At 32.3% G+C, this 14191-nt stretch overlaps 2 protein-coding genes across 2 annotated transcripts in view; both read left to right on the forward strand.

Annotated features, from left to right (window-relative positions):
- LOC100168069 (nostrin) overlaps positions 1 to 14191 on the forward strand; it is a 51411-nt gene that overhangs the window by 15306 nt on the left and 21914 nt on the right. The window lies entirely within an intron of this gene.
- The window catches only part of LOC115034443 (Ig-like and fibronectin type-III domain-containing protein 2), a 12553-nt gene continuing 87 nt past the window's right edge, over positions 1726 to 14191 (forward strand). The window contains exons 1-8 of the mRNA XM_029491468.1: positions 1726 to 1935; positions 2219 to 2357; positions 2426 to 2561; positions 3472 to 3664; positions 4440 to 4686; positions 9473 to 9783; positions 13110 to 13263; positions 13937 to 14150. Of these exons, the coding sequence (XP_029347328.1) occupies positions 1792 to 1935; positions 2219 to 2357; positions 2426 to 2561; positions 3472 to 3664; positions 4440 to 4686; positions 9473 to 9783; positions 13110 to 13263; positions 13937 to 14150 (1538 nt within the window). The 5' untranslated portion in view covers positions 1726 to 1791. The remainder of the gene's footprint in view (positions 1936 to 2218; positions 2358 to 2425; positions 2562 to 3471; positions 3665 to 4439; positions 4687 to 9472; positions 9784 to 13109; positions 13264 to 13936; positions 14151 to 14191) is intronic.

Consider the following 14191-nt stretch of genomic DNA (forward strand, 5'->3'; position numbering starts at 1 on the left):
GATCGAAATAGGTAGTTACTTCAAATATATTCTGCTTAGGAATATGAAATTAAAACTGGTTGTATGTTCATTTCAATCGTTTAAATAAATCAAAAAAATTAAATAAGTAATAGGTTTTTTTAGTGGAAACCTCTAGACGATAATAGTTAAATAATATAATTCTATAAACAGATTGAAATGAATTTACTCCAATAAAGAATCGTTTTAGGGAAATATATCAAAGTCTTAAGGGGACTGGAGCGTAATCAATTCTAAGGAGTAAAAACTAGGCATTTTATATTTCTGTTTATCTGGGTCTTGTGTATGGGTTGAAAGTAAATGAACATTAGTGTACGTAATTCGCAGTACTGATCACGTTTAAAAGGGGCATCATAGTGACCAGGATGTACGTCTGTAATTTTACCTACGCGCATGCAAAAGTCAACATATATTGCTTTATAAAATGACAACAATTTTTTTCAAAAAATACTACCTCTGACTTCAAGCGTAGTGCTCAGTAGGATGTTCCGATTTTAATTTTGAAAGCAGATTTGAATTCTCCTCTAAATTTGCTATGCTTTAACTGTCGTACATTTTTCATATTCTATATCAATGTATTTAAATTTGAATTATGAATATGATCTATTTTTACTCTTTTTGTTAGTGAATTTCTAAGTAAAAAAAAAATAAAAATCAGAAAAATGAAATTGTCAAAGCATAGATAATTTAGTGAAAAATTCAAATTTGCTTTCAAAATTAATATCGGAACATTATATTAGGCGTAGTGATTGAAGTCGTGAGCTATGTTTTCGACCAAAAATGAATCACGCTCCAGCCCCCTTAATTTTATGAATAATCATCATTATCTCTTATTTTAATATTCACCACCCGGGCCGGATTGGTATGTATCGGCCACTCGAGATTTTCACTTCTATTAGCGGCCCATTTACATATTCAGTGGCCCAAAATTACGTTTATAATTATTACGAGTTTATAGGTGGCCAATCGTATTTTAAACATAATTTATTTAATTTATTTATTTTCACTCACACTCACACGACCGGCCCAAACTTTAAGCGGCCCACCGAGATTTTTTCGGTAGCTCGCCTAACCAAACCAGACCTGTTCACCACTACAGTTTAAAACGACACATTACTTCTGCCGTAAGTTTATAAGTTATGACACGTTGATAGCTTAAAGATATCATCTGATCATGCTCAATATATTATATAGTGTTTGTGTTTTAAGTTCTAAGATACTAAACAATAATTATTATGGGATATATAGGTGTGTTCAAGTTGTAATCTCTTATACATACAGCCAAACTTTTAAAGTATACAATATAATGTTAAAATTATAATATGAACGATGATGTTCTATGTTCTGTTTGACATGACTTAAAATAGTTACATTTTTGAATTGTAAATTGTATACGTATATACTCCGGCCCACGAGAGTCCATACGTAAAAACGCGTCCGTCAATGCGCATCGGCACGTTGCCGAATAGTGGGAATGGCATCATGGTGGGAGAAAACAGACGTCACGTATTACTATATGAATGCGCAGTTTACGTATGGACTCTCGTGGGCCGGAGTATAGGTATATGTACCTAAGTACACATTTTATAATAGTTTTGATTTATTTTTAATCATTTACTCGGGTATAGGAGGTACCTATTACATTATATGCGTTGAATTTTACAAAAGTTTCTTATGTAACATGTAGGGCATTATAGGTATGAACGCTAATTTTAAATAGTAATATAAATTAAACTCACAGGTACAGGCAAGTTACCAGGGCCAGTAGGAGACATGCACGCGGTGAAATTAACCAACAGCAGTGTTTCGTTGGTATGGAATCCTCCCAATGACAATAATAACGTAACCAGTTTTGTAGTGCACTATCAAAAAGTTAATAATTCCACGGTCCACGAAAACACGATAAAACTAGATCAGGTATGAATTTCGTATTTTAATGTGTTAAAACAACGTTTAATCAAATTTGTGAAGATACAGAGAGACGGTTGGCTGTGCGTTGAATGACGTGATATAATATATTTAATAGTAGAATTAGTATGTTTTTAATAAAAATCATATACATAAACGTGTTTTGTTAAGAATAAGAACTGTTTATATTATTGTGAAAGTTACGATAAAAGCTGAAGAAGTATAAAATGAAAGGGGGGAAATATGTGATATGAATATTTATTAAGACAATTATGATATCTTGTTTGTTCAGCAAATGGAAGTCACTGAAAACTCAGTGGTATTGATGAAATTGGAAACTGGGAAACTCTACAAAGTTTTTGTCGTATCAAAAAATATACACGGTACCTCATTACCGTCATCTATACTCTTGCTCAATATCACCGAAACAGGTACGCAATAATTAAACACAATAACTTCATGTATTTGTATTTACTAAAATTACCGACCTCCACTATAGATTTGAATGGTAAGGGTGTCGTGGGCGTTACATCTCCACCACATTCATTGTCCGTTTCAGCTCACAGTGCCAACTACGTTACTATCACTTGGCAGCCACCCGAGTTTAGTCACGTGTCCGAAGAAATAACTTACAAGTAAGAATTTAATACTAGTAGATAGTGGTCATTTTGAGATGGACATTTTAGCACTATGACCGTTTACTTATAATTTTATTGGTTAAGTAACCGTCGATTTACTGAGAAGATAATATAAAGTTTCATGGTAATTTATGAAAAATACTTTTTCAAAGCAATAAAACAACCCATTCTTAATGTCCGTTGTTATTATGTGGGAAAACTGGGCTTAGAGGACTATCTGAATTTCCCATTTGTGCTATATTTTATCAGGAAACGACCGTTTTCGAATACCCTACTAAATTATTGTCTTACAAGGTATGAGATAGGTAACCTCGATAACAAATTTTTGTGTAATTTCCAAGAATTGGCTTAATTTCAAGCCTCTGCAAAAATTAAACTTTACAATTTTTGGCGAATCGTTTTTTAAAAGTACATTGGTGATATTTAAAAAAAGCGTTAAACAATTTTCTTTAATTCAATTCTTTATTATTATCATAACTACAATAAATACTTGTAGATTTGTTATTTCTAATAGCCGTAAATAATTGTAGTTTAAATAACGATTTATTATAATTTTAATATAGAGGTGGATATTGTTTCTATATCATTTAAATGAGGAATGAAAACAAAATATTGTTCCTACTTGGTGATAAAGTTAAAAAAAATGTTGTTAAGCCTACGACCCTTATTTTTATAACTATATAATATTATAATATTATTATAATTATAAGACGGTTTATATTATAATGTATCTAATTATACTGTTATACTTTATCGGTTAACAAAATAAAAAGTATGATAGTAGGTATTTACAGTCTTAGACGAATTTAATAAACTAAATATATACACAACAAAATCCACGGTCTATGATATTTAAAACAACAATTTTCTCTAAAAAAAAAAAAGTGATACCTATTTATATGTTTAGGTTGTATTGGAAATCAGTAGCGGAAACAGTCTTCCATCAAATTGATGTAGCTGTGCCTGCGTACACCGTGGAAAATCTATCTCCAAACTCTCAGTACATCATTTACATAGTGGCCATGTCGAAGAATGGTAAAAGCTTGCCGTCAGAAACATTGATTGCGTGGACCGACCCCGCTTATCCAGCTTTCGTTGAGGTTTGTGGTATTTTACTATATTATTATTTGTTATAGTCATCGTGTAAAATGATCAATGTAATTTAATTATTATTTGAATTTCAATACGTTGAAACATAAATAGGTTTTGTAGGTTTTTACATATTTGATAATTTTGTTTCATGTTATTAATTCAAAACTATATTTTAATAGAAATAACTTTGATATCGAAAAATATATTGTTGGTGTAGGTATTTCATATATCGAATACAAATATGCTGTTCATAACTAGATAAACATCAATACATCATACATGTCGTTTCGTACATTTGATATAGTTTAAGATCAAAAACATTAATATAATTTCCTGTTTATTCAATGGACCAAATAATGAATATAATAATAAAAAATATTTTATCTCGTTTGCTCAAAATCCATCACCGTGTAAAGGGATTGATAGTAATAGGTATCATATTTATTTAACTCTCCATGCCGTTGCGATTAAATAAATAAAAAGTAAATATATTTTTGGGATACTCATACAATTAAGTAAAATGGGAATGGAATTGAGATACAAATTTAAGTGTAAATTAACTTGCAAACGAAGCGAGGGTTTTTAAGTTTTTTATTCAGTTTTATGAGCTGGTAAAAACTTTTACCCCATCTATGATAACTGAAATGACGCCACCGAGATTGTATTATACATGGCGTTTCTGTGTGTGTATAATATGAACAAAAAAGTATTTCGTTAATAAACACGCTATGTTATTTATTCGAAGTTTTTGAAGTCGTTTAATGTAATATTTTCTTAAAATAGCCTCCAACGGTCCATCCAATAAACTTGGTAATGGAAGGCAGCAGCATGACCGTGCTGTGCATTGCCATGGGTACGCCATCACCTACCATATCACTGTACATATCTGGAAGATTAGTCAGACAAGAGACATCTAGACACATGGTGACCGTTATCCACAACGTTACACGAGACATGGATGAAATCTCGTGCTATGCAGATAATGGCTACGGTACGCCTATGCAATCATCGAGAAAAATCAGTATTAGCTGTAAGTAACACTTTGAAAATCATATTTTAGCAATTTGTTTGTTTTATAATATTATCTTTGTAGATACCTGACTCAGAATACCGCTAGTGTATTTATGTATAAAATATTAATATACAATTAAAACCAAAAACGTATACCTAGTATACGGTACACCTATAGTAGGTATAACAGTATTATACAGTTTTTTATTTTTTTTATTCCCAAAGTATTCTAAATTCTTAACTATGTCTTATTTTTTTGATACATTTTGGAGATTTTAAATATATCTAAAGACTAAAATATAGACACCTAATAGGTACATAACAATAAATTAGCAGTTGTCAAACTAAACTTATTTTTATTTAATTACAAAAAAAATATTATGAACATTCGCTAGTAGGCACTTAACTAAATTTCAATAATAAAAAAAAAACTCGTAATATGATGATGTATAAGATATATTATCTTTATTCTATTCTTCGTTTTAACATCGTGTAGAACCAAATTTATTGTTATACATAGTTATAAGTTATAACAAGTTTTAATGATAAAAAAATGTAATATTAAATATATTAACGAAACTAATGAATATTATACATTAAGTATACTTTTATGACCTTATAAAAAAAGACAACATTTTATGGTTCACAATATTATTATATGGAAATATGATGGTATATTATATTACTACATATTTGACATTTAATATTATTGAAAATAATACGATGAATAAAATAAATAATAAAACACAAAATTATTGAAATCGTAAATATTAATAACAACCAAACATAGTCCATCATTATTTTTGAATATAGGTTACACGTGTATTTTGGTTTAGTAGTGTTGTACCTTATATCTTTATAACATTGTATTATAAATAATAACTTACCCCCATATAATGAACTAATATTTATGGTAACACAAGATCGTATCATTTTAAAAGTATTTTCACACTTTATTCGTGTTACTATCTACGAAATAAATGGTTTTACGTTTCTATAAAATATAATTAAAAATCTCGATTTTAGGTGGCTTCTTATAGGTACTAAAAGTAATATGAAATGAACACACAATTAAGGTTATATTAATAAAATTATATTATGTAACATGAATAACACAATCATATTATTTTTTTCGATTGTTTTAATAAAAACTTTATTTATAGATATTTCAAATTATCTATTTGCGAATTTTAGAAGAAGCACGTAATTACGCTTAGGTCATAATTAAACAGTTAAATATCATTAAAATTTAAAAGTACATCTGTTCAATTATTAAAACTATTGGAGTGCATTAAGCAACATTCTGAGTATTTTGTAAATAAATAATGGTATATATAAAAGCTTTTGGATGATATATGGAACTCCGTGTGTCCAGTTATCTCAAAGAAAATATTTTTAGTAAAAAAAATAAAATTAAGAAACTAGGTTTTAATGCAATAAATATACAAAGATGTAGTAATTTTTCTCGGTGATCTTAACACTGAAAATTATTTCGCATTTCTCTTTCTACACATGGGCATCAGATAACTATTATGTAGATTTGTATTCCTTTGTTGGATGTTGACAGTTTAGTTTAAAAAGAAAGCTTTGAAAAATCAACTCAACAATGTAATTTTCGTGAAACGAATTTTTAAAAGAATTCTTTGAAGTTTTGTGGAATGTGAATAGCATGTATCTTTACATATTATATATTATTAATTTTTCTTCTATTTTCATTGAAGACGCGTAATATTTCAAAATTCACAAATTTATTAAAACTTTCAGTTTGGTGTATGTAATTTGCTAACTTTTCGATTGATAGTATATATTAAATAAACACGTGTGTATGAATATAAAATAACGAATGAAGGAAAAGTTTAAGACGTTTTCCTATATATATATAAAATAACATAATATTTTATACTCATATATTAATATATAATATTGCTTTATATATAAAATAGAATTTAAAAAAATTTTAAATTTAAAATTAATTGTAATAATTCAACGCTCCTTCGAGTGTCATGACACCATAACGGTAAACTATATTTAGAGATTTAATTACAATTCTCATGATCCGTTATACAATGTCAAAGCACGTTTACAAACAGTTAAATTACTTACGAAGTTGTTGAAACTTGAAAGTTTTGGAAACATTATTCACATTGTTTTCTGATTTATCAAAGCTTTGGTTTTTACCTGACATTATAAATACGCACCCAACATACGATATTTCAAAAAAGAAAGAGAGATTATTTCTTTTTTCTTTGTAGTATTTCCGTGTCACAGCTTTAACACTCTCATCTTCGCTCCTAGAAGATGGATGCTTTATATGCAATATATTTCACACATATACGGAAGACAAAACAAGACTAGGTCTAAAGTGAACTTGAATAATGGTTAAATAAATGTTTTTGATAGATGCATTATTCGATTAAATTTGTCTTGGGTTTAATATTGCTCTTCGTGTAAGCAATTAGTAATAATTGTATACAATAGTTCTATTATTTTATCTATGGATTTTAAATTTTTAGTTATAGATAAATATTAAATTTTGTAGTGTGCTGTTTGATAAATTTATTATTTTGTAGCAAGTTGTAAATAAAAAACACCTTTAACGAAAATTTGTCAGTTATAAACGTATGAAAAATTCGATACAAAGTGTCTTTAAGCCTGACGTACTGACCCATATTTTTACACTAGACAAAACTGAATAAAACTATAGGAATAATGAAACAAAAATATTGATTTCATTCCATTACGCTATTACAGAAGAGGGAATTATATTCTGTGATCACTCGTGATGTACCTACCGAACCTTTTTAAAAGCACAATATTGTTCAACGAATATATAGTTTGAAGGACTATGCAAATCAATAACGTTCCACGACAATAATTTTTTTGTTCACATGGAAATGAGTGAACGCGTAATGAGATAAAACCCGTAAAGGTTTAATATGTTTTGTTTTAATCTCAAAGTGAATAAAACACTCAACCGTTGGGCTTTATTGAACTGTATACACATTCAGTTTACCCTGTACAGTGTGGCTGGTAAAGTGCTATAAGTGTTTAATACTTAATGATGACAACTTCAACGGCGGGTAGCGATATAAATTGTAGAACGAAATACATTTTAAAATAGAAGTTTGGACTTTGAAGTCGGGTTCGTTGGGAGAAAATTTGTGATCTCGCGCGTACGAGTCGTATAAAATTGTCTTTGTAACCATTCGGCAAATTGAACGTTTCCCTGCGCACACATCGTCGGTACACCAAGCACGTGTGTTTCGACCAATTCGATTCCCGTCTAGTAACCAAACATTGCTGCGGCGTTGTTTAGACACTAGGTCGGAGAACGAATCTTTGTTGTATCGAATCGGGGTAAGTGCTGGGGACCCCTAAAACCAACAGTTTTGCGCAGAATGTGCCGCCCGGGTCGTTTTAAGGTCGGCGATACTCCGTTCACATAGTAATAATAATAATATATTATATTATGTGATATTATTATTATTATGTACCTAACCCGGTGGCCGTTTATCCCCAGCAATATATCATTTAAAACGGCGTTTCCTCCCTCCGGGACAACACGACGTCCCCACACCGATGTGCCGGTGGTTTTTCACTCGGTTTACCGGCAAATCGCCGACGCCACCACACACCACCCCTCGTCATCATTGTTTTATACCACACAGTCAGTCCACCGGAGACACGATTTAAGTAAGCTCTAAGAGCACCGTGACGTGAAATCGATACCGTCATTCCCTAACCACCCCCTCACTAGCAGTCTGTCAGAAATCGCATCAAAATTCGTCATGGACCGTTTAACTAAATTCGTGCCAAAGCATATAAAATGGACGAAAGCGGGTTTCCGGATAAAAGGGACATAGTATATATATTATATTATAATAGTCGACGAAATGCGGTTAATGCTTACCAAAAATAAAAGTTTAACGCAAACATAACCAGAACTATTCCATGCACTGTTTAAACTCGATTATGGTGGTTTAACTGAGTTATTTTAAGTAAATATATACATTATACATATACTGCAGCATGTGTGTATATAAAATGATTGGTGGTAGTAGAATAATAACCACATATATTTACTCATATAAAAAAATATATACGTTCTAAAATATAATGATAATATATTTTTGGAATGGTACCTATACAAGAAAGTTTGTCGTTTACTTTATCGAAATATATACCCTATAAAATCACTTAATGTCTTCTATATTATATGGGGACAAAATCAATACGAATCAAACATAATAAACATATATCCGTATAATAGGTACACAACACGATTTTTGTTTAAAATACTAATAGACTAGACTACGGTTGAAACGAAATAGAATAGAGTTAGGTATGAATAATAATAATATTATGTTTGTTTATATTTTATCATCACCATCAATAATATTGTGTAATTATCATGATTTCGTAAAATACGACGTAGGCACTTAAAATAATAATGTTATAGCATCGCATAACAATATTCTCTTTGGCGGCAGAGTACGGAATATTGCATTATACACGTTGTGATCTGCGTAGGGTTAAATTATATTAAATTAGGTACACTCTATAATTGAAGCGTATTGGCTCCATAACTGGGTTTATATAATAACGTTTGTATTGTTGACGTGACTGGATCCGATTAGCGAGCGAAAATGGAGACATTTTACCGTGATACCTGCTGCAGTAATGCGTTTATCGGCGGGGCCGCATATTAGAGTTAATTTGCTGGTTATGTTATTATCATCGATATTATTTTTCTTTTCGTAACGATTATTATTGTTATCGTCATAATAATATCCTGTGTGTTTCAGACGTTCCCAAATTGGTGGCGTCGAAAATCACCATGGCCAACCTGGGCGACACCGTGACGCTTGAGTGCATGGTGGACGCGCACCCCGAACCGAAAACCATGTTTTGGAGGGATCCACAGGGCCGGACGCCCGTGATCCAGAGCGGCAAACACAACGTGAACGTGATCCGGTCCAAAGAGGACTACACCAAGTTCGTCATGGAGCTCACCATTAGCAAGCTGACAGAGACGGACGACGGCGACTACTTCTGTCACGCCGAGAACTCGTTCGGCAGCTCCACCAAGCCCGTGTCGGTGCGCATCAGGAACTCTGTAAGTACAACACATACCGCGCCGGTCGGGTATTGCGCATGCGTCGTGTAATGTTTTATTATCACATGTAGCACACACGTCTTGTACACGCCAATATTATATGCATAAGCGCCAGTTCCGTGTTTGTCACCATAACAATATTTGGATACACTACGGTTTACTATAACACGAGGAGGACCAATCGAATAGACCTTTTCGGTCATGCAGCACTACATGATTTTAGAAAACTCAACGACCCGATTTAGTCGTAGGCAGTGGCGTATCCAGGGGGGGATTAGGGGATTGTAGGAAAATACTACTTTGTGATGATGCAATACTTGCGTTTTAGATAGACGCCTCATATTATATTATTAAGTATTATATCTCGGATGATAATATTATACTTCTAATTAAGTACTTACTATTACACCGTATCCTCTAAAAATGTAGTTGAAAAATCATGAATATACTGCAGTGCCGTATACTCTCTAGCAATTCAATAATAAACAATGAACTGATAATCTAAGACGAGGTTCCGACGGTCTTTTTGACTGAACTGTTGATAAATTTTGAATCTCTACTGATTGGGTATTGACTTTAGAATTATGAACGCTAAAAATAATATAGGCAACGAATCTATCGGCCGCCTTAAGGAGTACATTATAGATAGCGATATACCTATCCTTTGTTAAATTAACGAAATAAGTTGATTTTTTTATTTCGTATGGACTTAAAAAAAACGTAATTTGGATTTTCTTTTTGATCGTTTTCTGATTTCTTCATCTCATATCAAACATAAGTAAAGTATAAAATACTCTAGATCAGACGCTCGACGACGGTACATTGAAGAAAATTGATGGAAACATCACTGATAATATTTGTACCATTATATTATAGCCATAAAAACAAATAACACGATACGGCAATAAGGGTTGGGGATTTGGTGAGTCATGTCCTCTAAACACCTACACCCTCTCACGTACATCATAGACATACTCACACACGCACGACACACGTGTATTCTTTTACGGGTATTCATATATACAACCATATATATATTGACGAGTTTTGGAGGGCTTAGAATACGCACGCAAATGACAAAATACGGCAATAGCTTAGCCGGGTTCAGTCCAGGGGCTTAGGACTATTTTTTTTTTTTTGTCACCCACCGACCTACCCCCGGAATGGCGACGAAACCACGCGGGCGGTGGGGTGGGGATAAATTATACGATAGGGCTCCACAACGAACCGACATATTGTATATAATATAATGGTAATAACGCCTCCACTGTGGCTGTGACGGCCAGGGCGAGTCACGTTGCGGAGCATTTGTCACGGTATAGGATCAAAGGCCGCTGGGGGATTAAACGCGGCGGGATCGGCCGGGACGACGGTACCGCACCACTCGTGCTTTTATATACACATATATATAATATTTAGTTACGCGGTATAGCTAGGTATAAACAAGACGCGCGTGGTTTGGCAAATCCGTGTTGGGCCCGACATTATTATTATTACCGACCGATATAATAACGAGGATTGATGGCATATAATACGAACATATTGTTTCGAACTGACAGATAAAAGGCGGCCACGACGTTTTTTTATAAATCCTTGAAATCGCCTTAATTCGCATCAAATATCTATAAATATATACTAGCACGCAAGTATTTAATCATATGCTTTTATACGCTTTGGTTATATAGAGAGAGTGTGAGAGAGAGAGAGAGAGAGAGAGAGAAAGAGAGACGACCGGTCTCGAATGACATTTGCATACTGTCTGTCCATTCTGCTCGATTTAGTTTAACCCGTCATATTATTATTGTATTGTCATTCGAAACACTTTTCCCCGGCTACAGTGTAGTACACAAGGTGGACAAAAGGATGGTATTAAACTCGTATGCGTATGATATCCATATTTAGTATAGGTAGCTATGTAGGTATTTTTAAATTTTATTTAATTTTACTCAAATTGTAGATGTGTTTTTATATCATATAACCAAACAGTTTTTCTGATAAACACAAACTACCACGGGCACCAAAGCGAGAGTAATTTGATGATTCATATATAAATTGATATGCAATACTAGTTTGACACCATTATGGTAATCAGTAATAGGTATACTTGATGATGGCCAATTTATAAAAACTATGTGATACACATTATCAGGATAGAATTTTGCGACCAATTGCTAGACGTTAAGCTAATATCATGTAAAATTAAAGAGTCCGAGAAATACAATAATTATTAATGTAAGCTAATTACCACAAAACATCTTTCTTCATAGTTCATATTCTCTTAAGGTTAAGTACATAGGTACCTATCACGATATTCTACATTCATTCAAATCAAAACAAAGCACAACCACGCAATCAATGATGAAGGTATTTCAATGGAATGAATTGATAAAACACCTATATGTAATATGCATTCAAACATTATGTTTTATAAGTCTGGAAAGATTCTAAATGTGTACAATATGTAAATGTGCCCGTTAACGATCGACGAATACAAAATACATTATAATCTTTTAAAGTTTTACTATATGGGGAAACAAAATATACTGTAAAATATAAATCTAATTATTAGAGTAAATCAAGTAATATTATTAACTTTTCCATACTATTGAATAAATTATTGTAAAAATATCCAGATTGAAAAACAAGTAGGTATACTTAGGGCACTAACCTTTAAAGTTTTCCTATTAGTAGTAAGTGTGTAACATAATAATTATTATTACACTATTTCTCATTGTAGATATGTCAATAATTAATGATTATTATTTTAAGTTACAATATCATCATAGACTTGAATACAATTTTAATCCGTGTTAAATAGCTTAGAAAATAATATATATTAATAGTACAGATATTACCAAGTGATTAGACCCAAAATTCTTTCATTTAACATCTATCTCACGATTTTAATAAAATATATACTACCACTGATCACGTATATAATGGTCCTCGTATTATTGAATTGAATATCAATTTATAACTTTTAACTCGAATCGGTGTTGATAATAATATATTAAAAAAATTATCGTCAAAACTTGATTGGCTGTGAAACAAATACCCATTGAGTATCATATGGGATACAAATCTTTTTTTCCCACCCTGTACATTGTATTACTGTGTACTCGAAAACAACTATAATATGGCTTTTCCGCATCCCGCCCAGCACTCGACTCGACAACCACAATTTCAACAATGCACTTAATACACCATTAAACTATGCTCAATATCCATTAACTGCAACGCGTTCGATATAGTCCATCTCGTGTCAATGTGTCATACGTTGTTTATATATATATATATAATATGTGTGTGTTTGTATATATTTTTAGGTGACGACCAACAACGTGACTCAGTGTTGCGTTCAACAAAACGTGACGGCCGGTTGCTTGGACGCGTGTTCTTCGTCATATTTGGACATCAACGTGGCCATCGGCAGAGCCGATTGTTTCAACGATTTTGACAAACTAATGAAATGTGCATCAGGTACCACATTTTAAATAATTATCATTATAATTAACCTGTATCTCACACTATTTCGTTACCTACGTCCAAGTGCCATTTTATATATTTTGAATCGGACAGTCAGCGGCTGTATACATATCGTTTACAATCGTTTATATTACAAAATTCCCGAGTCACGGTAATAAATTATATATATTTTAAATTGATTTTTGTATACACTATTATAGTTATTACAAGGAGAAATTAAAAATGTTGAACAATTATATTATAATATAATAGAGCCGATATAGTGGCAAGTAGGCAATATTATTAAATTTAATTTATGATCATCGTTTTTTATCAAATTACTCAACAGCTTTTCTTTTTTTGTCGAAAAAATATGAAATGATAATAACACTTTACCTTACATTTAATAACGCATAATAGTATGATACTATCATTGGTAATCATAATATTATCAATATATTATAATATACTCAATGATAATATGATATTATCTTAAACTAATGTTATCGTAGTATCTCGAGGCTCCCGGCCCAGTCTGTATACAACAATAACGTTATCCAGCAAATTATCCATTATACACATATAGGTACTCCGCAACATTGAGGTATTCGTCTACACACGCATACATAAAATATTCATATTATATCATACGCGCTAAAATTTACAATAATATAATTTCGTGTTTCAGATGGGTCGGATCACAGGGCCTGCTGTTCGGACCGCGGAGTGCCCAGACGCTGTTTGGAGTGGTGTCGCGGTGAACCCGTCAACAACAAGATGTGCGTGCTCTCCTATTCCAAGTCCATACTGGCCTGCTTCCACGAGCTGAGAGGTATAGATCCGTTTTTTGGCGCGCCCGATATAATAATCAGTAATACGAGCGCAAAATCGTCTCTTTACCCGTTTGGGGGGGGGGGGGGGGGAAGGGAGGGAAGTCGTATTC

The sequence above is a fragment of the Acyrthosiphon pisum genome, chromosome A3, assembly GCF_005508785.2.
Source record: "Acyrthosiphon pisum isolate AL4f chromosome A3, pea_aphid_22Mar2018_4r6ur, whole genome shotgun sequence".
In the NCBI taxonomy this organism is placed as follows: Eukaryota; Metazoa; Arthropoda; class Insecta; order Hemiptera; family Aphididae; genus Acyrthosiphon; species Acyrthosiphon pisum.